The sequence below is a fragment of the Pantherophis guttatus genome, chromosome 11 (assembly GCF_059756535.1).
Source record: "Pantherophis guttatus breed Tessera chromosome 11, ASM5975653v1, whole genome shotgun sequence".
Classification (NCBI taxonomy): domain Eukaryota; kingdom Metazoa; phylum Chordata; class Lepidosauria; order Squamata; family Colubridae; genus Pantherophis; species Pantherophis guttatus.
Window position 1 is genome coordinate 19186247 of NC_142073.1, and position 27683 is coordinate 19213929.

General features: G+C 41.5%; 1 protein-coding gene across 1 annotated transcript in view; it reads right to left on the minus strand.

Annotated features, from left to right (window-relative positions):
* SLC12A4 (solute carrier family 12 member 4) overlaps positions 1–27683 on the minus strand; it is an 83313-nt gene that overhangs the window by 26862 nt on the left and 28768 nt on the right. The window contains exons 2-12 of the mRNA XM_034425432.3: positions 24896–24987; positions 20575–20706; positions 19106–19252; positions 17931–17985; positions 15896–16026; positions 12116–12357; positions 7314–7528; positions 5214–5378; positions 5020–5118; positions 3461–3518; positions 367–541 (exon numbers count right to left, since the gene is read on the minus strand). Coding sequence (XP_034281323.1) covers positions 367–541; positions 3461–3518; positions 5020–5118; positions 5214–5378; positions 7314–7528; positions 12116–12357; positions 15896–16026; positions 17931–17985; positions 19106–19252; positions 20575–20706; positions 24896–24987 — 1511 coding nt within the window. The remainder of the gene's footprint in view (positions 1–366; positions 542–3460; positions 3519–5019; positions 5119–5213; positions 5379–7313; positions 7529–12115; positions 12358–15895; positions 16027–17930; positions 17986–19105; positions 19253–20574; positions 20707–24895; positions 24988–27683) is intronic.

A 27683-nucleotide genomic window follows, 5' to 3' on the forward strand; every position in this document is an offset into this window, starting at 1 on the left:
ATCTGGAGCCTTTCCTGCAAATCAGAGGTCTTCAAACTTGGCAGCTTTTAAGACTTGTGGACTTCAACTCCCAGAATTCTCCAGCCAGCTAGGCTGGCTGGAGAATTCTGGGAGTTGAAGTCCACAAGTCTTAAAGCTGCCAAGTTTGAAGACCTCTGCTGCAAATGGTCTCCCCTGTTTGCTATCTGTTCAGCACTTGGGTTATTTTCATGCCAATCACACATTTTTCAAAAGTAATGGGAGTGCAAATTCTCAAGATCAAACATGCACTACGGAACCTCTTTTTCCCCCAAGGAGTTTCTGTATCCTCTAGTTCTATGTATCAAATTATCCCAACTTTCGCTCTTAAAAAAAAAAAGGACTAACCCTGAGGAATGGAATAATGTTGTCTTTGGCAATTGCTTGAAGGAGGCGCGGAGCTCCAGTGAGGCTCTGCAAACCCGCTCCACAGGTAGAGAAGAAGGACCCGATCACGATGACCCATGGCGTGGGCCAGGCCAGCGTCCCCACCACTAAGTTCTTGTTCACGGCATCACCGTACCTGTTGAGGAGGAGAGAATTTGTCATTTAAAAAGAGACTTGAAGTTGTTTGGCGTTTCCATCTGACTTTCAATGATCTTTCTAAGGACAGGTCAACTTACTCTTCAATTCAAGCATGGGGTTTCAAACTTTTTCAGACCATGAATCATGTTAGCACCAAAAATAATCCCAAAAATCTTCAGTCACATATACATATACTACCTATACACACACACACACACACACACACACACACAAATATAAACCGGCAGAAAGCCACCACTATATCTATCTATCTGTCTGTCTTTCTGTTTGTCTATTATCTATCTATCCATCCATCCATCCATCCATCCATCCATCCATCCATCCATCCATCCATCCATATTATCTATCTATCTATCTATCTATCTATCTATCTATCTATCTATCTATCTATCTATCTATCTATCTATCTCTATCCATCATCCATCCATCCATCCATCCATATCTCTCTATCCATCCATCCATCCCCCTCTCTCTATCTACTACCTCTATCTATATATCCATCCATCCATCCATCCATCTCCCTATCCATCCATCCATCCCCCTATCTACATCTATCTATCTATCTATCTATCTATCTATCTATCTATCTATCTATCTATCTATCTATCTATCTATCTATCTGTCTCTTCTCTTTTTCCATCTATCTATCTATCTATCTATCTATCTATCTATCTATCTATCTATCTATCTATCTATCTATCTATCTATCTATCTCTTCTCTTTTTCCTTCCTTCCTTCCCTCCCTCCTTTCTTTTTCTTCTCCTCCTTCCTCCCTCCTCCTTCCCCTCTTCCTCCTCAATCATCATCATCATCATCACCACCACCACCACCCTTTATTCTCTCCCAGAACCCCATCAGTTTGAAAATCCCCCACAAAAAAGGAATAGTAACCAAACTAGGTAAAAGTGAGCATGATCTCATAATATAAAGTGCTGAACTAGGGTTGGAGAGATTATAGTTAAGGTCACCACTTGACCACAGGGTTCAACTTTGGGCTAGTTGCTGTCTCTCAGCCCAGCCATAACACAGAGTTAACTATGTATGCCGTATTAAACTTAGAGAAAATATAAATAGAGAAAACTTAGAGAATATAAATACAAGACAGCAGCAGGAGAAGTGGTCTTTTTATTAGATCAACTCAAGTTTTACAAAACAGTCTCAGCCTTTTAAGTTCCCCAAGGAACCCGATAAATACCATTTTATTCTTAGATCACACAGGGCAGGATCCAGAGCCTTTAAAGGCGACTTGATAGCAATGGTAATATTTAAAAGTCCCCATTCTCTCCTTTTAAGAATGTAAGATAATACCAATGTGACTTAGCCACATTTTTTCCCCTTTCCCATCATGTGTTTCCACATTATCTGACAACAATATCTTGGAAACGTAAAAGTCTGCTACTATTTTGCAAAGCTTTGGTTAAATAATAAAAATGCTGCCCTTGCGAAATGGCTCAAACAGAGATGTTCAAGCGTATGCAAATGCTTCTAATGCAATCATAGAAAGGTATTGAAAGGAGATGGGTAAACTGTGCAAATCCATGCCGGCTGAGCATAGAATTCTGGGAGTTTCCAGGTGAAACACATCTGGATGGTGCCAGATGCAATATATAAATAATGCATGCCAAATAAGTAATGGATTATTTGCATGGATTATCCTGCTATGAGCCATCCACCCAGCCACGGGACACCGTAGGGGAGTGTTTCCCAATCTTGCCAACTTTAAGATGGGTAGATTTCAACATCAAGAATTCCCCGGCCAGCCATGCTCTGAGTTCAGTCTCAGATTAATTCAGAAAGAACAATGCAAATTCTTACTCATCTTTGAACAATTCTGGGTGATTTGGGGGCCTGCCAGTATCTCTTGGTTTCACCTACCATAATGTATACAACACTTCCTTTGAGGAAGGACATAATTATTTTTAAAAAGGCTATTTAAATAAAAAGGAGGGGGGGGGGACACTAGAAAACTGCCTTTTTTTTAAAAAAAAAAAAAAAGGAAAAGTGAGGTTTTAGAGTTTTAGCCATTACTGAGCATTTTGTATGATACTTTTTAAAGTCTGCATGAAATCATGCGCTGCGTATAATAGTCTTGTGTGCTGAAAGCCACTAATGCTTATTAGGAGAAAAAAAAATACCGTATTTTTTGGAATATAAGATGCTCCTTACTTTTTGGGGAGGAAAATAAGAAAAAACCTGATTGGCAGGTGGATCGGCCTCCCGAAATACCCCCAATCAGCTGTTCCCAGAGGTGAATTTTAGCAACAGGTTCCTTGGTTGTGAGTTCTGTGCCTTGCTTTCTTTTGCCTTTTTTTCTGCCTCTGAAACCTCTGAAACTCCATTTCAGAAAAAACATTTTTCCTGCCTCTGAAAGCCTCCGAAACAGAGCTTCAGAAAAAAAAAAGCCTCTGAAGCTCTGTTTGGGGGCTTCTTTTCTGAAGTTCTGTTTGGGGGCTTCTTTTCTGAAGTTCTGTTTGGGGGCTTCTTTTCTGAAGCTCTGTTTGGAGGCTTCTTTTCTGAAGCTCTGTTTGGGGCTTTTTTTTCTGAAGCTCTGTTTGGGGGCTTCTTTTCTGAAGCTCCGTTTGGGGGCTTTTTTTTTCTGAAGTTGTTTGGGGGCTTCTTTTCTGAAGCTTCTTTTCTGATGCTTTTTTCAGCCTCTGAAACCTCGTTTGAGAAGCTGGGTGGGGCTACATTCGGAGTATAAAATGCACCCAGATTTTCACCCTTTTTTGGGGGGGAAAGATGTGTCTTATACTCCGAAAAATACGGTACGTTCCATGTAGTTTGTCAAAAAGAAAAATCAGATATCTATACTGCAAAGGAAAGCAGCAATAGCAATTGGGAGGGTGGGGGAAATTGACTCCCTCCCTTGAGAGGAAAATCTGGAATAATTACTTACTTATCTCTAAGAACAATGCCTTCGATGCACGCTCCAAACAACAACACGCAGCTGAAATCTGTGAGGTGCAAATCAAGGTTAAGGAAGCCAGAATTTTTATGCAATTAATACCTATGTTTGTAGCAACTGGGCATAAATATTCCTCTTATCTTCTGCAAAAATAGTCCAGACTCTGCCAGTACAATTTTACTTTGCAAATTGTAAAATAGCAATGATCAGGACAGCACAAAAGTCATCTTGATAATTTGTGAGAGGATGCCATTCTTCCTCTTGTCACACTCTTCTTAACAGCATTTGGTAATGGGTTGAAATTAAATACATTGGGAGAAATTAAATACTCTATAGCATTTAAGGGTTAATTACATACATATTCATAACACATAGTAATGAGAATGTCATTTCTCTGCTTCAGCATATCAACAACATTTAAGTCATTGCATCTGGAGAACATGTAGGTCCTTCAAGTCAACTCTAGCATCTCAAGAATCGACCACAGTTCCACAACTATTTGACACACAAAAGCCAACTTAATACTTAACAGCACATCATTGTTGTGTTTACATAATACACGGATAAAAACATGATGCTTTTGTTGGCCTAACATAGCAGGTGAAATAATGCAGAAAACATTTTCCAGGTCATATCTGAGATAGTTACCTAAGGTAGACTTCCTTTTTTGTTGCTGTCCCTGTCTATCTTCTAAACACCGCCAAATGTGACTTCAATAGACTGAGATCACGAAAAAAGGGACTTGTTCATATGTTTTGTGCAGAAGGAAGAGATTGAGAAAGGGAAAAATAAGTGCAATAACCCTGATGGGTGCTTAACACTTCTGTTTTTATATCTTTGAGAAGGGCAAGAAATACCTTGGAAGTACAAGAACAGGTAAATGAAAAGCATACCTACAACCAGCAGGAATACCATCCTTTATTTCAAGGGAACCTTCATGGCTATTCTAATGTTCTCCTTCAGGTCAGAGTCAGGACATATATTATTGGTTAGATATAAGGGTGGGCTGCTGGGGGTTCGTAGGGGTTTGGGAGGACCTCTAGCTAAGATTCTGTGCAGTTCAGAGAACCCCAAATCCCACTCCTAGCTGGCTCTGCCCACCCTGCCCCTCCCCTGCCAGGATTCCCCACGCGGCCTGTTTTGGATGCAGGTAAGTGCAGGGCACGCAGGGAGGCTCGGGGAGGGTGAAAAACAGGCCTACTGGAAGTTTGGGGAGGCCAGAAACGGGCCTGTTTCTGGCCTCCAGAGGGCCTCTGGAGCCCCGGGAGGCCGTTTTCGCCCTCCCGGAGCCTCGAAGAAAGCCTCTGGAGCCCGTGGAGGACAAAAATGCCCTCTCCCCAGCCATGGTGCAAGAGGCCAACTAGGCCACCCCCACCATGGCCACGCTCACCCAGCAACTGGGCAGAGAACCCCTTGCTAAAATTTTTGAAGTCCACCCCGGTTAGATAGTCTGACCAATTACTAATTATTAGTTAAATATTCTGACCCCCAAAATGAAGCTTCTGAAGTACTAAAACCATAGCATGTACATTCCTAGGTTTAAAGGATACAGACAAGAGAGGTGGTGGCGATAGCAAGAATGGTTCCCACTGGAATAGATCTTTGAGCATCCTTGAGGTCTCCTGATCGGTTGGAGCCGGCCATGATGCCTTAAAAGGAAAACAAAAAGGCAGATAGTACTGATACTTCCAAAAAAAACCCACAACACACCAAAAATACACCCAGAGACTTTGTATCTTCTCACCAGTCACAGAGGGGAAGAAGATGCCAACAAGGACAGTGAAGGAAGTCGCGATGTCCGCATACACGTACAAGTGGAGGTTGTTCTTATTTCCAGCTACGTCAGCAGAAGGACAGCCCGCTCTTTCCAGGATCTCACCTTTCTCCAAGTAATTACCCCAGACATTATCTAGGGTGGTGGAAACAAGAGCAATCGGGAATAAATGGAGAGAAAAAACCCCAACTTGCTAGGTTTACTAAACACTAAGCAAAGCTTCTACATGCAGGTTGGTCTTCTTGGTTGTCCAGAAATGGGAAAATTCTTTACCAAACAGAATAGCTAACAACTCATAGATTCTATACTTGAAACCATTAAAAATTTGACGAGTCGCAATGGGAGAAAAGGCAATCAAGATAGCTGTCAATACAACAGGAAGTTCCTCTCACTATGTATACCGTATTTTTCGGAGTATAAGACGCACCTTAGTTTTTGGGGAGGAAAATAAGAAAAAAAGCTGATTGGCAGATGGATCGGACCGCAATCAGCTGTTCCCAGAGGTGAATTTTAGCAACAGGTTCCTTGATTGTGAACTCTGTGCCTTGCTTTTTTTTTTTTGCTTTTTTTTTTTTCTGCCTCTGAAACTTCTGAAACTGTTTCAGAAAATACTTTTTTTCTTGCCTCCGAAAGCCTCCGAAACAGAGCTTCAGAAAAAAAAGCCTCCGAAGCTCTGTTTGGGGGCTTTTTTTCTGAAGCTTCGTTTCTGATGCTTTTTTCAGCCTCTGAAACCTCCGTTTGAGAAACTGGGCAGGGCTACATTTGAAGTATAAGATGCACCCAGATTTTCACCCTCTTTTTTGGGGAAAAAAGGTGCGTCTTATACTCTGAAAAATACGGTACATCAGAGATTTGATGAACACATCAGACAGGCCGTTCCTCCCACTATGTATACATCAGGGAACTTCAAACTTGGGTCGTATGAAAACCAAAACATCTCAAAAGTATGAGATGGCTCAGCCCTTAATTGACCATCATTTTACAAGGTTTCGGGCTGGAGATTTTCCTAGCCCTAGAAGGAGATGCCAGATGTGGGATGTTGGGTCCTTCAGCCCACAAACCACAGAGTCCTTGAAGAACAGTCTCTTTCCTTCAAAGATAAAGAAAATGGTTCTGTGTTGTTGTTGTTTTAAGCATTCAGCTGTGTCATACTGTTGGCGACTTCATAGGCAAGTGCTCTCCATGCTCTCCGGTCATTCCTAGCTTCTTTCAGTTGTTGGATGTTCATCTTTGTAACAGTTTTGACGTTATCAGGCCAACGTATTTCTTGGCATGCCCCTTCTTCTTGTTCCACTAACCATTCCTAGCACCACTGCCTTCTCTAATGACTTTGGTTCTAAATAAAGGACTGGTTTAATCAGGAAGACAGATCAACCTCATCTCCTGTCCTATTTAATTCAATGAACTGTAATCGGTGTTTCTCAACCTCGGCAGCTTTAAGATGTGTGAACTCCAGCTCCCAGAATTCCCCAACCAGTCATGCCAGCTGAAGAATTCTGGGAGCTAAAGTCCAGACACCTTAAAGCAGTGATGGGATTCAGCCGGTTCAGGCAAACCGGTAGTAAAATTGCTGGCTGGCCCATCCCCTCCCCACCCCACCCCTTCCAGGAGTCCCCACACGGCCCATTTTGGCTCCCAAGTAAGTGCAGGGAGGCCTACTAGGCCCAAAACATGGTATGGGGTGTATGGCGTGGGCCCCCCCATGGCCCATTTTTGCTCCCGGGGGGGTGTGCAGGAGGCCAGGTGCTGCCTGTCACACCCCCTGGCCATGCCCACCATGGCCATGCCCACCCAGCTGGTCATTAGGGCAGAGAACCGGTTGTTAAAATTATCCGAATCCCACCACTGCCTTAAAGTTGCCACGGTTGAGAAACAGTGGTGTACACCAACTGGCAGGATCTCTCCAAAGTTTCAGACTCAATTTTCCCCCCTCAACCCCCCCCCCATACAGCTGCCACAGATCCTCCATAAAGGTCTCGTCCATGGGAATGGATGATCTGCAAACCCTGACGTGTTCACCAACGCTCTTACTTCCTCATCCCCAAAGTTTCGCCATGGTGTTAAGATTACCTTTCAAAATGCCACTTGCCGCTCCCGGGATACCGACAATCTCGGTCACGTTATTTAAATGAAAATATTCATCGCAGTGGCTGGAAGTTGTGTTGTAGCCCGGGCAAAAGAGGTTGGTGAGATTGGTGGGCACCGTCACATTGTTGACCACCGTCGTTTTGGCACAAATATCAAACTGGTCCCTTGAAAGAGTCCGATTGCCTAGCATGCAGACCCTAGGAAAAAAAGGACATCAACGTTTTCACCACGTGAAGGCTTGCACATTTCTATTCAAAGAAAAATATCCCCCCCACTACCAGTGGTGAAATCCAAATTTTTTTACTACCGGTTCTGTGGGTGTGGCGTGGCTTGGTAAGCGTGGCTTTGTGGCATGGCAGGGGAAGGATACTGCAAAATCCACATTCCCACCCCACTCTGGGGACAGCCGGAGGTCGTATTTGCTGGTTCTCCAAACTACTCAAAATTTCCGCTACCGGTTCTCCGAACTGCTCAAAATTTCCGCTACCGGTTCTCTGAACTGCTCAAAATTTCCACTACCGGTTCTCCGAACTGCTAAAAATTTCCGCTACCGGTTCTCCGAACTGCTAAAAATTTCCACTACCGGTTCTCCGAACTGCTAAAAATTTCCGCTACCAGTTCTCCGAACTGCTCATAATTTCCGCTACCGGTTCTCCAAACTGCTAAAAATTTCTGCTACCGGTTCTCCAAAATGCTCAAAATTTCCGCTACCGGTTCTCCAGAACCTGTCAGAACCTGCTGGATTTCACCACTGCCCACTACCCCAGCTTTTCTCAAAAAGCTGCCAAAAATAGCTCAATAAAAATATGCAAGGATGTGTCTTTATATCTAATATTATTAGACCTCCTTTTGATAAATACCACAAAGGCAGCAGGAATAAGTCTAAATCCAGCCTCTGACTTTCCAAAATAAGCAGCAAGGCATGTAAAACCGAGGATGAAAACATCAACATTTGCTGATCTATGAAAAGAAACTTTTCTCTTAGTGCTTAGCTAAATTTATCCCCTTAATCAGTTTTCAGAGGAAGATTCCAAGTTCTAATATTAGCAATGAGGGTTGGGAAAAAAACCCTTCTACCCTTTTTTCTTTACAAGTTGCATTCTTTTTGATTAAAATAACCAATTTTGGTTTAGGAATTCAAACATTTTTTTCTATTCCAACCCATCTGAAAGTTATTTATTTATTTATTTATTTATTTATTTATTTATTTATTTATTTATTTATTTATTTATTTATTTTTACATTTGTATACTGCCCTTCTCCCTGAGGACTCAGGGCGGTGAACAGCCAAGTAAAAGGATAAACTACAAACATTAAAATACAATTAAAAAGATATATATAAATTTGGCCCCATGATTAAAAACAATAACAAACAATTAAAAACATTTTTAAAAGTGTTAGGCCAGCCCTGCTTGCTGGAAAAAGAAGGTTTTAAGGGCACGGCGGAAGGCACCGACGTCTTGGATTCTCCTTATCTCTGGGGGCATATTAACTTGGATATATAAATACGACGATATATATTATCTGGTCAGCACTTCCTTACTCTCCTACCGTGTTTCCCCAAAAATAAGACCCTGCCTTATATTTTTTTTGAACCCCGAAATAAGCGTTTGGCCTTATTTTCGGGGAGGTCTTATTATTTTGGGGCGCGTGGAGCAAGACTCCTCTCGTCGTCTTACCTGATTTCCAGCTCTGATTCCTTAACCCTAACCAGAGGAAATGGCGGGGACTGGCTGTGCATGCGTTTAAATATTTTCGGGGAGGGCTTATTGGGGGGGAGGGGCTTATTTTAGCGCATGCGCTCAAAAGCCTGATTGGGTTTATTATTAGGGGATGTCTTATTTTTGGGGAAACAGGGTACCATCGGGCAGGAGATATAGAAGCATAGCCAGCCAAACGAAGAGGCTGAAAAATAGCTTTTATCTGTGGGCCATCAGACTTCTGAACGCAACCTAACACCACAATAAGGTTTAAGAGCCTTGGTAGTACAGTGGTTTAATGCACCCTGTTATTAACACAGCTGCCTGCAATTTCTGCAGGTTCGAATCTTACCAGGCTCAAGGTTGACTCAGCCTTCCATCCTTTCTAAGGTAGGTTAAATGAGGACCCAGTTTGTGGGGGCAATAAGCTGACTTTGTATAAATATACAAAAGTATGAGAGCTATTGCTTAACGCATTGTAAGCCGCCCTGAGTCTCCGGAGAAGGGCGGCATATAAATCAAATTAAAATAATAATAATAATAATATGATAGGCTTGCCGGGCCAGCGCTACATGCAACATGTTCATACCGGTGTAATATAATATAATGTGATAAACATATACTATATGTATATGGGAATGTGTGCTAATTATTACTTATTTGGGTTTAGGGATTTCTTTTTCTTTCATTTATTGAGTTATTGAGATGTATTCTGTGTTTCAGGGGGAGGGAGAGGCTGCACCAATTCAATTTCATTGTACACATGTTGTGCATTGACAATAAAGATTTGATTTGATTTGATTAAGAGGAGGAAATATAAAGATTAAACAAACCACAGACTCTATTTTGCATTCTTCTACCAGAGCACAAAACAACACTGAACATTTGTTATATGCGAGAACTTAAATAATCAAAACAAAGGGAAACAACTGCAAATATTGGACCTTTTCTCTGTCCTTCCTTCCTATGTTAATATTGCTTGACTGTATTATGATAAAACACACGGCGTACATTATCTGTATATTTATTTATATCCTGTATAAATGCCACTGTAAATAAATAAATAAATAAATAAATAAATAAATAAATAAATAAATAAATAAATAAATAAATAAATAAAATGCACAAATAATGAAAGACTCCTTTTCAGCCGTACTGCTTCTACATTTCACCCTGAGAAACTGTTTCTAAGCAGATGCCTTAATAATCTGGAAAGTTTCCAAGATTCAGAATCTTTATTGCTTTTACTTTCACAAAGTGGACTCCCGGAAATAATTCTGTATTCATTTAGTGCAAGAAAAAAGAAGTCCAGTGACATCTCAGTTTTCTAAAAGAAACCACCGGGCCACTAATGACAAAAGCAAACCCATCAAAGGACTCCAAAATAATGAATATATTTAGTAGGGAGTGGAATTCCATCGATAAGGTTCATTGTTAGGAGCTTCTGCCGTTAGAGATAGTCCTCGACTTATGACCGCAGTTGACCCCAACTTTTCCAGTTCTTAAGTGAATTTTGCCCAATTTAATGACCTTTCTTGTCAGAGTTGTTGAGGGAATCACTACAGTTGTTAAGTTAGTAACATGGTTGTAAAATGAATCTGGACTCCTCCTTGACTTTGCTTGTCAGAAGGTCGCAAAAGAGGATCCCATGAGCCCGGGACACTGCAACCGTCATAAATATGAGTCAGTAGCCAAGCACCCGGATTTTGATCACGTGACTATGGGAATGCTGCAACGGTTGTAAATGTGAAAAATGGTCATAAGTCACTTTCTTCAGTGCCATTGTAACCTTGAATGGTCACTAAATGAATGATAATGAGGACTACTTCATTAACATCCAACTTGCCAGACGGAAGCAACCAGAACAGCTCTGAGAACGGGTCAAACAGGGTTCTTTATTGTTGATAACCAGTTTACAAGAATTCGTCATGTAATTCTTCTCTCGGGGAAACTAGATATTGACCTCCAAGGTCTCCTCCCTCAATGGACTCTAAGATGGAATATCTTTTAACCTTCCCATCATGGCCTCTTCTCCTTCATCCCTGGGTTCTGTCAGACACCACTTGTGGATAGTCTCGAATAGAAGCTTTATTGTTAGTCACCTACAGTTGTGGCCAAAATTGTGGAAACCTTTTGGGACAAGTGTATTTTCTAAAACTAGCTAATAACACCACTTTTTGGGGGGAGTAGTACCATAAAATTATATATCAATGGAAAGATAATTTAATCAAGAATGTAATGCAATAACTTTTATGAAGGATTTGCTATTAGAATAGCAGTGACAGTATAAAGAAGAAAAGTGAAAGACGTAGAAAAAAATGAGATATACAAAAATGATCACCATAGAAAAAACGAGATATGCAAAAATTATCACCATGTCAGTTAATCCTTAGTTGGGTAACCTTTAGCATGAATTACGGCCTTACAACGTCTTCCCGTGGAGTGAACCAAGTCTTTTGAGTTCTGCAGCTGTTCTAATGTGAAACCAAGATTGAATGACAGCTTCTATTAACTGGGTTTTACTGCTGGGTCGCTTCTTGTTAGGATATGGTTTGAGCCTAACAAGTTGATTTTAATATGAATATGTATTGTGTTACTTTAAAGTTTTCCTGCTGATTCATTGTAATGCTGAGTCATGCTACACTCTGCTGGTTGGTAACACAACAACAACATCCTTAATACTTCTGACTCACAAGTTTCTTCAGTCGGCTCCATAGATTTTCAATTGGGTTAAGATCTGGGCTATTCCCAGGCCATTCCAGCAGTGGAATAGGATTATCTTGAAACGCCCCCCAAAAAGTGGTGCTATTAGCCATCAAACCTCAAAAATACACTTTTCCCAAAAAGTTTCCACAATTTTGGCCACTATTATATATTGCAAGAACCTTGCCAGACGGACAGCATTCCCTGGGGAATAGTCAGATAAGACTTTTCAAGGATTCTAATTCTTCAGGTCTGTGCTACTTTCTGCAGTGCAAGGACTCTAAGCTCAGTTCCCTCTTAACACCTCCCTCCAAGCGAACTAGAGATTTTACCACAGACAACTGGCATTATAAATTGACCTCCCCAAGTACTTCTACTTACGGGAAAAAAGGTGGACTGAAGATGGATTTAATTGACCCAGCATAGATGGATAAGATGGAAATGATGACACAAGCCAAAAAGAGTGAAGCAAACTTGTTCACATATTTTACACCCACAAAGACTACAAGAGCCATGAAGGTGAGAAATAAGGTCCCATAGACTCGCATGTTATTCAGTGTGGCACTGGAAGTATCATGGACCCCAGTTGAATGGAAAATGGCGGCCTGGGGAGCAATATATGTCTGAAAGAGTAAGAACATGACTTTAGTGTTGGCAACAAAAACAAGCTGTCCAAGACACACACTGGGAAGTCGAGAGGTGCACAACATCCAGAAGTAAATCAGACACCACAGCCCTCCCCTCCAATTAGGCCGGCCACCGGATTATTTGAGATTGAAGCTTCCAGAATTTCAAACAAGACGACTTCTGAACCATGCTGGACCTGGGAAATACAGTGCTCCTCAATCTCAGTAGATTTAATGTGTGTGGACTTCAGCTCCCAGAATTCCCCAGCCAGTTGAAGAATTCTGGGAGCCGAAGTCCACACATCTTTAAAATTGCTGTGGTTGAGAAACACTGCCCTAAATTATCTGAAAAGCTACTGCTAAGGGAATTCTGCAATGGAGATGCCTTTACATAATCAATAGACCACTGGTGGGTTTCAAATTTTTTTACTACTGGTTCTGTGGGTGTGGCTTGGTGGGCATGACATGACATGGTGGGCATGGCATGGTGGGCGTGGCAGAGGAAGGATACTGTAAAATCTCCATTCCCACCCCACGCCAGAAGGAGGATACTGTAAAATCTCCATTCCCTCCTCAATCCAGGGGAAAGTTACTACAAAATCTCCATTTCCTCCCGATCAGCTGGGATTTGGGAAGCAGAGAATAGATGGGGGTGGGGCCAGTCAGAATTTTTACTACGGGTTCTCCAAACTACTCAAAATTTCCGCTACGGGTTCTTCAGAACTGGTCAGAACCTGCTGAAACCCACCTCTGCAATAGACCCTTTAAAGGAGAAGATATGTTATAGAATTCCATGCTTACTTCTTAAACATGGATTAAAATCCCATGCTACCTGAACTGGGATTAAGTCCTATTCAGTTCAGGGGGTCTTACTTCTCAATAAAATGACATATCATCATCATCATTATCATTATCAACAACACTTACAATGTACCTAGATTTTTCTAAGGGTGGGACATTAAGAGGCAAGAAACTACAATTTATTTTAAAATCTAATAGATATGATATAAAAGAAAGCAGGAAGGAAATTATTGCAAGAGGTTTTTCAATTCTGGTGGAGGACAAAACAGCCATTGGATTTCTATATTTTAAGGGTTTTTTGTTTTTGTTTTTTTACTGCCACTAAATCCTACGATCAAAGCAAGAAGGCAAAAATCTGCTTCCTGCTTGCTTCTCCTCGCTGGCCTCAGATCCGCCCTGCAAAAATCTAAGACATAATAATTATTATAGAAAAATAATGGTTGTAAAATACAAAATGATATATATGAAATGGAAATGGAAGATAGGTTTAATTAAATGTAAAATGATAATTTGAAATTATTTAAGGGATTTAGGTAGCAGATGAAATGGAAATTTAAATGAAAGAGAAAGAGAATAAGATGTTTTTACTTAAAAAAAACGCGGAAAACAAAACTGAAGAAATATATTATTAAAAGGGGAAAATGATTAATACGGAAATAAGAGATGATAATCTGGTCCACTTTTAGAAAAAAATGGTTAATTAGAAATAACTGTGAAATATGAAAATGATGGTGTGTAAATTAAAGGGTTTCAATAGAATAATATATGTTATTATTGAAAAATATATGTCAGGGAGAACTGAAATAAACAAGAACTAGAGAGCCAAGGGATTGAGATAGATTGGTATACAAAACTGCAAATACAATCAAGATATGAAGCAGATCGTAGACAATTTGGCTTTAACTTGGGGAAATCAGAATTGGATGAAATATTGACAGGAACAGATGAAAAAATGATTAAGAAATTATATATTTCGGATTAGACTAGAAGATGAAGAAGTAAAAGAAACAATGATAGCATGGGCAAAGAATTTTCGATACACTATAGAACTGGAGAAATGGCAACAACTTTGGGAAACAAACTATAAATTAACAATGGCAACAGCTTATAAAGAAAATTTGTAGAAGATGTTTTATAGATGGCATATGCCACCAGAAAGATTAGCTAAGATGTTTAAAGATAAAACAGTTAAGTGTTGGAAATGTCCCCAGTTGCCGGGATCATATTATCATATGTGGTTGTGTAAAGAAGCAAAACATTATTGGGTGAAAATACAGGCATGGTTAGAGGGAATGTTGCAGCAACATATAGAGTTAAAACCAGAGATATTCTTATTGGGAATTTTACCGGAGAATTATAGTAAAGAAGATATATATTTGATTATTCATATAATAAAAGCAGCTAGAATTGTATTTGCACAAAACTGGAAAGCAGATAAAATCCTGTTGGAAGGAGAAATTATAAAGAAAATTTTAGAATGTGCAGAAATGAATAGATTAACATTGAGAATAAAAGATAAAGAGGACTCAATATATTTCAGGACATGGGATAAATTTTACGAATGGTTAGAAAGGAAATATGAATAAGGATATAGAGATAAAATAGATAGGGAAAAGATGGGAGAAAATAATCAGAAAAATAGAAACCCAGATGATGCCTAGTAAAAGGAAGAAGTGGAGGGAGGTAAAAGGAAAAAAATGAGATTATCATAAAAATGTACACAAATGGTGAAATAGAAATAAATATTAATCAAATAAGAAATTGAAATGAGAATAGAGTTAAATAGAAAATCGGGGCTGTTCAAATACTATTCTAGATTGAACTGAAAAGGGAAACAACAAGAGAGAGGGGAAGGAGTAGAGAGAGAGGAAGGGAAAAGAGAGGAGAGGAGAGGGGGAGAAAGAAGAAAGGGAAAAGGAGAGGAAGAAAAGGAAGGGGAAAGAGGAGTAGAAGAGAAGGCTAGAAGGGGGAAGAAGAGAGGAGTGGGGGAAGGGAAGGGGAAGTAGGAAAGAGAAGAAGAGGAAGAACGAAGAAAGTAGGAGGAGAAAGAGGAAGGAAGAGAAGGGGAGGAGAAGAAGAAAGGTTGGAGTAAAGGTAAAGGGTAAAAGATCAGCCCTGAAAACGTAAAAATGAAAAATGAAAGTTAAAAGATAAGATGAATGAAAAATGATGTATAAATGACTGTACATGTAAATGTGTTTATGAGAAATAAAAATAAAAGCTTTTTTGGAAAAAAAAAGAAAAATATATGTGAAAGGAAGAAATTAAAGGAGATTAAATTTAGGAGGTTAGGGTGGATGGTAATGTTGATTATATATTAAATATAAAATAGAGATGAAAAAGGGAAAAATAGAAAAAAATATAATGGCAGAAATTGAATTATAAAATTAAATTTGGAGAAAATAAGCTGTATGAATTTTGACTCGGTCAATACTCTATTCAGAAAAAATGTATGTTTGTTTGCCTTTAAAAAATTTAAAAAATTACAAAAAAAAATATGATGTGAGGTGGAATCTTAACAAAAAGTAAAGAATTATCAGTGGCTTATCCTTGCTATCTGAACACCACCAAGAAGAAGCATGTAAGGCCAAATATCTTTTTTGAAATTGTAAGAAAATAGGTGCTTCAATTAGCAGAAGCAATAATCGAACAATCTCAACGAATCTCTCTGCATGTTCATTGGTAATTCTAATACATTGTGACTTCTCTGGCAATATATTTGTTGACTACTTACGAGTAGGATCTCAATGGCACCCAGGATGTACATGGCACCTGCAAATGTTGTTCCCAAGTAGAAACACAGTCCCACAGCACCTCCAAATTCAGGACCCAGTGATCTTGAAATCATGAAGTAGGAACCACCAGCTACCACACAAAAAACAAGCAAAAGTGAAAAGTTTTATTTAAGCAAATAAATTAAACAAATACCCAACCAGGAGATGGGGAGTTCTAGTCCCACCTTAGCCACGAAAGCCAGTTAGTTGACTTTGGGCCAATCATCAGGAGATGGGGAATAGCAATAGCAATAGGACTTAGACTTACATACAGCTTTACCGTGCTTCACAGCCCTCTCTAAGCGGTCTACAGAGTCAGCATATTGCCCACAACAATTTGGGTCCTCATTTTACCCACCTCGGAAGGATGGAAGGCTGAGTCAACCTTGAGCCTGGTAAGATTCGAACTGCCAAATTGCAGGCAGCCGGCAGTCAGCAGAAGTAGCCTGCAGGACTGCACTCTAACCGCTGTGCCACTGTGGCTCCTAAAGTGGGAATTCTAGTCCCACCTTAGGCATGAAAGCCGATTGGGTGACTTTGGGCCAATCACCAGGAGACGGGGAGTTCTAGTCCCATCTCAGCCACGAAAGCCAGTTAGTTGACTTTGGGCCAATCACCAGGAGATGGGGAGTTCTAGTCTCATTTTAGGCATGAAAGCCAGCTGGGTGACTTTGGGCCAGTCACTGTCTCTCATCCCAACCCACCTCACAAGGTTGTTGTTGTGGGAAAAACAGAAGGAAGAAAGTGTACGTTTGCCCCCTTGAATTATTTGTAAAAATATTGAAGGCAAGGTTAGAAATACATATTTTTTAAAAAAAATAAATAAAGACTTTCACAGCTAAGAGAAGCAGAATTTTTTCTGGAAAACTAAACGTCAGGATGTTAACAGGCTACCACAACAGACTGTCTCTGAAAGTCTGTATTGTGACTCCGGCTCCCGAGCCTGCCCTCACAGAGGAAGATGACTCTGAAAGTGATGGGGAGGAACTGACAAGGCCTCCCTCTCCAGGACCCTCCTTTCTGGCAACACCTCAGGCCCCAGCTGAAGGCCAGGAGGAAGGCATGTCGGAGCACCTACTGATAGGGAGTGATGAAGATCAATCTTGGATTGATCCCAGGCAGCGTCGGAGGGAGAGGCATGCGCAGCAAAAGAAGAGGTGGGGAAGGGCCAGAGATTGCTGAGTCACTGAGCCATGCCCCACAGGGGATAAAAGTGGGTGGGGTTGCTCTGAAGGCTCTGTGACGGACAAAAACTGCATATTGTGAGCTTCGGATGGGATATCTTTCGGAATTAAGGCTTGGACTTTGTGAATGACTTCTGACTACTCTTTTGTGCCTTGTGAATTCTTGGTTGCCCCAGCAATGGACTATAGATACGCTGACTCCTGTTTCTAGAGGTGATAAGAAACTTGGCAGGCATTTGGAAAGTAGCTGCCAGCACTTTTATCTACCAAAGGATTCAGGTTGGCTTGTAAAAATAAATTACTGGTAGACGTCTTTTGCTCGTGTGTCTGCCTATGTGAGGTGGGGGACAGAACAGTCTGCTTCCTATAATGCTGGGAAAAGTGGATAGAAAGGAAAGAAAAGGAAGAACAGAATGAACTCAGAGCATTGGGTGGGTTGGCAATAGCAATAGCACTTAGACTTATATACTGCTTCACAGTGCTTTACAAGCCCTCTCTAAACGGTTTACAGAGTCGGCATCTTGCTCCCAACAATCTGGGTCCTCATTTTACCGACCTCGGAAGGATGGAAGGCCGAGTTAACCTTGAGCCGATCAGGATCGAACTCCTGGCAGTGGCCAGAGTTAGCCTGCAATACTGCCTTCTAACCACTGCACCACCACAGCTCTGTTCTGGGGAAAATCTGTCTAGGTAGTTGAGATCAAGTTGATAGCAAGACATTCATTCATTCATTCATTCATTCATGTATCTTTTCCCCACTGGGACTCAAGAGCTCCAAGATTATAATCATGACAAATAAATCACAGTGTACCTGGAACTACACCATTGGTTGCAATTGCGCTCATCGATATAGCTGTCAGCATGGTCTGTGAATGACAATAACAGAGTTTAAACATATAGGAACGCAAGAGTCATCAAATTTAAATACACCACATGTTTGCAAAGGGATGTAACCAAATCTTTTAGTTGTCTGTCCTTCCAACCCAAAAGAATGTTATTACGTAAGGGATTTGGGATTCTGTATTATCCATCCAACAGAAGGATAAATCTCTGAAGAACAAAACCAAATTCGGTATGGATGAAAACACTTGAAAATGCATGTATTTGTCAGCATTACAGAGAATTCTAGAAATTTTAAGGGTCAACAGATGTTTCCTCCATTGATGATGTTACTTAGTTTGGGTAATGAAACATCTCCAACAAAACAACCAAACTCAGAGACCACCAAAGACTCCACATTTCAAGCCTGAGCTACTAATATTCTCCTTCAATGTTTCCTTCACTTGCATCAAATGGGCCTGTCAGATTATTCATGAACTGGCAGAGATATGTAAGCCAATGAATGGGCATGGCAATTAGGTCACCCAATTGGGAGCTGAGACAGACTGGAGCCAGGGCGTGTCTTGGTCTGCAGCTTCTGAGTCTATGCAGAGAATTGAAACTGAAACCAGAGTGTGAACTTGTCTGCTGATCTGCTCTGCTGAAATGAAACTAACTGTTCTCTCCTGCCTTGTGTTGTAACTGCTACTACGTTGAAGAATCAGCTATTGGTATTGTAAATACTTCATCTATTATTATATATATAAAGAAATTAATGATCCAGCTAAATCAGTTATCTGTGTGTGCTTCTGGATTTGATTTTTGCAAGAAACTCTGACAGAGCCTATTTTAATGGAATGGAAAAAGGCAGAGAACTAGGAGAGTGTGCCAATGGAACATCAAATTTCGTCTTGGATATAGAATTCCTTGATTCTAAGCACATGTTTATCCAACCAATAGTTTCCATCTCGCAAGCCTTGAGGTTTCTAGTAAAAAAAGAGGAAAATATAGGGAAGAAACCCACCCAGCTGGAATCTGTCCAGTCATAAATTTGGACATTGAGATAATGTCAATCGGGAAGCTTCTGGATAAAAAGTTATGGCAAGGTTGGAAGGTAAGAAAGAAGGTGGCATCTAAAGGATGTTTGTCCTGAGGCCATATACTCACACAACAGCAGCAGATTAAGACAATAAGGAAGGCCTGGAAGACACCTGCTGTTCCCACTATCCATGTCAGCCGAAGGAAAAGGATGACCCCAAAGATATTTTGCATACATGGCAGGTAGACGCCCATCAGGGTCCCCATACTGGGAGACTGAAAAAGAGAAGAAATCATCTCAACAAAGTAGCATGATATGTACCCTGTGCTCCAAGCACCATTCCCCTCTTTTCAGAGATGCCTCTTGCCCAGGCAGTCATCCCCTGGGACAAAAATTAAACATCTAAATCCAAAGCTTCTCCTTTTCTTCTCAAGGCCAAGGTCAAATCTTTATTGTCAGTGCACAACATATGTACAATGAAATTGATGGAGCTCCCTCAGTATATCCCCCCCCCCAAAATACAATACAACTCACAGTGAAGACAGAAAATAACATCATAACTACATAGTACGATGGACTTGCAGGGCCGGTGCAATGTGTAACATGTCCACGTAAACCCAATAAATCATATCAACAAAACACCCAGTCCTATTGCACCAGTGTGAACATGTTACACATTGCACTGGCCCTGCAAGTCCATCGGACTAGGTAGTTATGATGTTATTTCTCATTCAGGAGTCTGACAGCCCACGGATAAAAACTGTTCTTCAGCCTGTTTGTGAGGCTGGCTATACTTCTATATCTCCTTCCAGATGGTAGGAGGATAAAGAAGTGGCGACCAGGGTGAGAGTCATCCCTGAGGATTTTCCTCTCTCTTCTAAGGCAGCGAGCCCTAGCAATCTCGTCTAGTGGTATCAGGGGACAGCCCATAATGTTTTGTGCTGGGCTCACCCCACTCTGTAATGTTTTTCTATCTGCGGCTGTCAAACCGGCAGGCCATACCATGATGCAATAAGTGAGAACGCTTTCTATTGTGTACCGGTAAAAGGAGGTCATCAGTGGTTGTTCCACCCTGTTTTTACGCAAGACCCTAAGGAAATGGAGTCTCAGTTGGGCCTTCCTGGCCACCTGAATCGTGTTGTTTTTCCAGGTGAGGCCTTCGCTGAGATGGGCTCCCAGGAATTTAAAGGAGAAAACTCTCTCTACACAGCCCCCCTCGATGTAAAGTAGGGCAGGTTCCTCTCTCTAAAAGTCACCTCCAAGTGCATAGAGATTTAGCCAAGGGATTGGTTACAATTCATGGGCTTCATCAGAGGCTGTCTTTTGGTCCATCTAAATCAGAGGTCCTTAACCTTTTGGGCGCCAGGGAACGGTTCCATGGGGAGAGGATTTTCCATGGACCAGAGGGGACGTGGTTTTGCGTTCTGCCCGTATCCCGCAGATGGGATGTCACTTGTTTGCATGGTCCAGTTTCTGGCATGCCGTGGGCCGAGTGTCAGTCCATGGACTGGGTTGTTGGGGACCCCTGATTGGCTGGGCCTCGCAAAGTTGAATCGTAAAGAAAACCTGAACCCCAAAACTGAAGAAAGCTACATACTTTTGAAACTTTAGTTCTCGAGCCTTCGGCATTTTCTGCTTCTTCGTGTTCCTTGGCTCCCTGAGTGAGGTTTGTGTAGCTGACCAATTTGCCCAATAAAGAAGACACCTTCGGACGAATATCCAGTTCTTCCTACAAAGGGAGGAACAGGCAATAATATATTGGTCAACAGGTGCAGTAGAGTTTTAGCATTCTGGTCCTGGAAAGCTTCAGCTGTATGCTTCAGCTCTTGCATGGTGCTCTCTTCAAGGGAAGCCGAAAAGCAACCTGCCCCCATTGCACAAGTTTAGCATCCTTTCTTGGCAATTTCCGGCAATATGGGCAAAAACAAAATATGAGGGGGCTGGATCTCTCAGAGGAAGAGGGACATTTCTGGTAGCCACCAAGCCAACTTCTGAAAAGGCTAATTAAGCAAGCAGGTCTGGTTGGCCAATAGTAACATGTCTTTATAACCATCTCTATGGAAACGAGTTCACAAAATGGACCATCTCATTGCAACCCACAAAATAGCCAGACTGCCTAGCATCTTGTTGTTGTTGTTTTTTAAAAAAAGGTCATGAGACAGGATAGAGATACAATTTGAGAGAGGGAATTATGCTGAATTGTGGAAGTTTTCCAGCATCCTAGCTCGCCAGGCAGAAAAGCAACGGAAAACATCCATCCTAGGTTTATATTTTTTTATTTCTATAAATGCCTCCATATCAACTAATAGCTTCCTTTATTTTTATTCCTTGTCTGTGCAGTACTCAGCATAGGAGTCAAAGTTTAAATGTGATCCATTACCCCGCCAAATGGTTGCACTTCTGTACACTGCAATCTCTAAAATAAAGCAGGACCTACGGGAAAAAAATGGTAACATATTGCTGAAAACATCCTTAGGATGATTTGATTATTTTTAAAAGCAGCACTCCACATCAAAGGAAAAGGGCTTCCAACATGTCATCGCATAAATTAGATCAAGTCTGCTGTCTTATCACAAAAGTAATGACCAACACATTAGTTTGTCTTTTAAAATAAATTGACAATAATATACTGCTCAAAAAAATAAAGGGAACACAAGCAGAAGACATCCGAGATCTGAATGAATGAAATAGCCTTATTAAATACTTTGTTCTTTACATACAGTAGTTTATACACTGCTCAAACAACTAAAGGGAACACAAAACTACTGTATGTAATGAACAAAGTATTTAATAAGGCTATTTCATTCATTCGGATCTCGGATCTCTTCCGCTTGTGTTCCCTTTATTTTTTTGAGCAGTGTAATAGCAATAGCAGTAGCACTTAGACTTATATACCGCTTTACAGTGCTTTACAGCTCCCTCTAAGTGGTTTACAGAGTCAGCCTCTTGCCCCCAGCAATCTGGGTCCTCACTTTACCGACCTCGGAAAGATGGAGGGCTGAGTGAGATTCGATCTGCCAAACTGCTGGCAGCCGGTAATCAGCAGAAGTAGCCTGCAGTACTGCACTTTAACCACTGAGCTACCAAGGCTCCTTAACATCTTTATTAAGGTCATTCTGTTTTCTCTTCTGTGCACTTGTGGCCAATGCTCAGAGATGCCTTGATGAGTTACTGCAGTTTTCTTGGCAAGGTTTTTCAGAAGTGGTTGGCCATTACCTCCTTCCTAGGGCTGAGAGAAAGTGACTGGCCCAAGGTCACCCAGTTGGCTATGTATCTAAGGCTTGACTAGAACTCATGGCCTCCTGGTTTCTAGTCCAATGCCTTAACCGCTACAGGAAACTGGCTCTCGCTTCAGTCACAGACCAAAAATACAAACAAGAAGAATTACATCCATTTCAATAACTCCACTGAAATATATAAGGCCTTGTACGATTTGCTATGCCGTTGTCTTCTTAACTGCAACGACACTATTTAGGCTCACAGAGTTTAATCTCTCCATCCTTCTGCAAAACAATCCCATCTATATCTATCCAGTGGTACATTCTGTTGCTTGAGTAAGATTTCCTCTCAGGAGATGGAAAATGACATTGTATACTTTGAAAATGTTCTAGCATCGTGATGTGGCATACAGCGCCCTCTCTGTGGACATGTGAGCCCTCGCTCTAGTTCAGCTCCATCGCGCATGCGTACGCGCCTCTAGCCAGCCAGCTGGTTGCTGGGTCTCAGGCGCACATATGCAGGGGCGGGGGGTGCACGGGCCAGGTGGGGGGCATGCGGGGGATGGGGCACTTGTGCGGGGCCCACGCGCATTACATTTTGGGGGCTTGGGCACTTGCTCTGGAAAAGGTTAGTCATCCCTGTTCTAGCCTGTCTCGGAGGGATTACAATCAAATTGGTATATCTATGACTGCCATGGTTAACTAGTTCCTTGGGTTGAGTCCATTTTTTTAGGAAATTAAAAAAAATCAATCATGGATCTCTAATTCATTCTACTGTAGATTTATTGCCAACATTCCTCCTGATTTAGACCTTTAGTTCATTTAAGGGAGTAGACCAGTGTTTCTCGACCTTGACAACTTTAAGATAGGTGGACTTCAACTCCCAGAATTCTGCCCTAGAATCACGGATCCTGTCCAATAGAGCAGCTTCCATAAACTAGGAATTTCCTGTCCTTCCAATATTATGCTACCTCCCCATCCTTCTCTCTCAGCCAGCTAGAACTGCACTACCAAGATAACATCAAGAGTCAAATCCCAAACCTGTGAGTAGCCATCGTCCCAGGAGTTATTGTAAGACATGCTCATCTCATCCCATGGATAGCCCAATTCTCTTTTCTGAGCTCGTATCCAGGCGTTGATTCTCTACTATGATGCGAACCAAAGTTCCATAACAAACGCTGGAGCGGTGTTTCTCAACCTTGGCAACTTGAAGATGGGTGTCTGCAGTAGTGGGCTGCTGGGGGTTGGCAGGGGTTCGGGAGAACCTCTAGCTAAGATTCTGTGCAGTTCAGAGAACCCTCAAATCCCACTCCTGGCTGGCCCCTCCCACCCCACCCCGTCTCTCCCAGGAGTCCCCACGCAGCCCGTTTTAGATGCAGGTAAGTGCAGGGTGCACACGAAGGCTCAGGTGAGGGCGAAAAATGGGCCTACCGGAAGTTCGGGAAGGGAAGTTTTCGCCCTCCCGGAGGCTCAAGGAAAGCCTCAGGAGCCCGGGGAGGACAAAAACAGCGCCCCCTGCCATGGTGCAGGAGGCTGACTAGGTCACGCCCACCATGGCCATGCCCACCCAGCAACCGGGCAGAGAACCCCTTGCTAAAATTTTTGAAGCCCACCCCTGGGTGAATGTCAACTCCCAGAATCCCCCACGAGCTGGGAGAGGAAATCCATTTATCTTCAATTTGCCAAGCTTGAGAAATACTATTCTAGAGTCAAAAACAAGACAAAGGAAGTATAACGCCGAGGTACAGTCTACCTTCTTCTACAAATTACCTACAGTGACAACCTGAAAGCTGATTGATTCACAGATAACACCACATCCCTTTAAAATGACATTGTATACTTTGAAAACTTTCTAGCCTGTTTCGAAGGGATTACAATAAAATCAGGACTGCCGGGGTAAATTAATTCCTTCTGTTGAGTCAATTTTTTTTGTTTTAGGAAATTTAAAAAAAAAATCAATCACGGATCTTTGGTCATTCATTCCACTGCAGATTTATTGCCAATATTCCTCATGATTAAATTTTGCAATATAAAATATTAATTTTTCATATGTAACTGCCAGAAGACTGCGAGTTCTGGTCTCGCCTCATGTACAAAAGCACCTTGAGCCAATCACTTTGTTTCAGTCCTAGGAAGTAGGCAATGGCAAACAATTCTGAAAAACCTTGGCAACAGAACTTCAGGGACTTGTCTAAACTCAGAGAATTGGACATGATTGATCAGAAGAAGAGAAAACAGCTTTTAGAGGTACCAACTGTACAAGTTTCCACGTAGTCTTTAAAGGTAGTCATGTACAGAGCACATTATAGTAATGATTACTACCAAGTAATGATAAGAACGTGAGTTACAAAGTAACTTCCTAATTTATGTGCACATGCAATGCACGTAAAAGAGCAGGATTTCAACTCCAGAGTTGTGACCTTCACCTACGTTGGTTTTTTTTTAATTTACATCAATATTTTTTGTTTTAGATCAAACTTTTTCTGAACAAAGAAAATTTATTATGGATGCTGAGAGTCTTTGCACATCTTATGGTTAGGTAAAAAAGCTGAAGGCATGAGGGGAAAAAAGCTCTATGGTTTGAAGTGAACCAGAACCTCCTTGATGTCCTTCAAAATTCCACCAGTTGGACAAGCGCCAAAATGAGCATTCTGTAAAGCTGTAAAATGGACCCAAAAATGAAATTTCAAGCATCATTACCTCAAATAAGGCCAAGTTTCGGTCGTAGTAATCTGCTTTGCCTTGATCCGAGCTGTTGAGGAAGGGGCAACTCTCTTTATGATTGCCATGTCCTGTAGAAAGAAAAATAAGGGTGGGCATTATTTCAGGACCGAAGGTTCAGGAGAATTCTACAGAGGAATCATTGAGTCTGTCATCTGCACCTCTATAACTGTCTGGTTTGGTTCTGCAACCCAACAATTCAGACACAGACTTCAGAGGATAATTAGAACTGCAGAAAAAACAATGGCTACCAACCTGCCTTCCATTGAGGACCTGTATACTGCACGAGTCAAAAAGAGGGCTGGGAAAATATCTACAGACCCCTCGCATCCTGGACATAAATTGTTTCAACTCCTACTCTCAAAACGACGCTATAGAGCACTGCACACCAGAACAACTAGACACAAGGACAGTTTTTTCCTGAACACCATCATCTGCTAAGCAACTAATTCCCTCAACACTGTCAAACTATTCACTAAGGCTGCATTACTATTAATCTTCTCATCGTTCCTATCACCCATCTCCTCCCACTTATGACTGCTTGACTGTAACTTGTTGCTATATCCTTACGATTTATATTGTTTCCTAGTATGATTCGATTCCTTATTTGTCCCCTATGACTATCATTAAGTGTTGTACATTATGATTCTTGATGAATGTATCTTGTCTTATTATGTATACTGAGAACATATGCACCAAAGACAAATTCCTTGTGTATCCAATCACACTTGGCCAATAAAGAATTCTAATCTAATCTAACTTAATCTAATTCTGAGAAACAGAAGGGAGGGAACTATCCCTCCATTGTCAGCCAACTAAAGTGGCATAAAGGGATTTGCCTTTATATAACCCAAATCATTTCTGGTTTACTATTTGATGGCTATTAGAAAATGTCTTTATTACAAATGCTTCTAGGTCTCTTCAATCATAAAACTCTAAGCAGCTGACTAGCGATATATTCAATACATATTGTACCTTTGCAATAAATCAAACTTTATCCAATGAAACATATCAATAAAAATAAATAGTGATTCAAATAATTAACAATACTATTATAAAGATATGGCATTATCAAGCAGATGAACTTCAACTATAAAATGTTTATTTTCAGGAATTGTGGAGTTCTTGGTGCTTTCTGAGCTTGGTTGTTTGTTTGCAAACATTTCTTTATTTCACCTTATCTATCTTTATCCTTATCTTTATCCTTAACTTTATCTTTTCCTCCTCCTCCTCCTCCTTTTCTTTTGGATTTTCAGAAAGTCTTGATCTATTTTCTGAAAAATTCTTCATGCCACCCTCCACTCCCACCAATTCTGGAGATGCTCTCCAGAATTTCAGTTCCTGCAGAAGATCAGCCTTCCCTGAGGAACCATCAAGTTCTCTAATGTATTGTGAAGGTAGCAGGAGGTAGCCATTGCAACATTAGAAGAATTGTTATTGTTCCTGTGAAAATAGAGCATCAAAGCAGTGGCATTTCTTTCCTAAGATCACCTTCATTTAAAGGTCTGAGAAATCTGGGCTCCTCATATTGTTCCAGCTCATAAACCTTATATTAGCCTGATCCAATCTTCTACAGTCCAGGTGGCTGCCTTTGCTCCTTCCAAAACTCAAACTCCATGGTCAATAGCTGGCCAAATTGTAGCCTCTGCATCAGTGGTGAAATCCAATTTTTTTACTCCCGGGTCTGTGGGCGTGGCTTGGTGGGCGTGGTGTGGCTTGGTGGGTGTGGCAGGGGAAGATTACTGCAAAATCTCCATTCCCACCCCGCTCCAGGGGAACGATACTGCAAAATCCCCATTCCCACCCCACTCCAGGGGAACGATACTGCAAAATCCCCATTCCCACCCCACTCCAGGGGAACGATACTGCAAAATCTCCATTCCCACCCCACTCCAGGGGAACGATACTGCAAAATCTCCATTCCCACCCCACTCCAGGAGAAGGTTACTGCAAAATCCCCATTCCCACCCCACTCCAGGGGAATGATACTGAAAAAACTCCATTCCCACCCCACTCCAGGGGAAGGTTACTGCAAAATCCCCATTCCCATCCCACTCCTGGGAAAGGATATTGCAAAATCCCTATTCCCACCCCACTCCTGGGAAAGGATACTGCAAAATCCCCATTCCCACCCCACTCCAGGGGAAGGATACTGCAAAATCTCCATTCCCACCCCGCTCCAGGGGAACGATACTGCAAAATCTCCATTCCCACCCCACTCCAGGGGAAGGTTACTGCAAAATCCCCATTCCCACCCCACTCTGGGGCCAGCCAGAGGTGGTATTTGCCAGTTCTCCGAACTACTCAAAATTTCCGCTACCGGTTCTCCAGAACCTGTCAGAACCTGCTGGATTTCACCCCCTGCTCTGCATACCTTGAGAATGGCGAGTAGGGAGAATGTGGTATCCAGCTTTTCATTCCATTCCAAACGCATTGTCTTCTTTTTTGCTCTACAATTCATTTGCTCCCAGTGCTATGGACAACTGCAACTCCGAGGGTTTACAACCATTAGATTACCAGATGTATTTAACTGCCAACTGGAAGGCATTTGGCTAATGAAATAGAAACTCGCCTGATTGTTTGTATTTTTTTAGAATTCTAACTTATACCTGAGAGTTTGGAAGAAGGAGAAAAAAAATTAGCCAGGTACATTTTGTGACTCTGTTGGTGGAGGCCCAAGAAGTCCACTTGTAGGACACCTTCCAATTCTCAGGAGAATTGGAAAGCTTTGGAAGCAGAGAGGAACCTTAAGCTCAAAATCTGACAA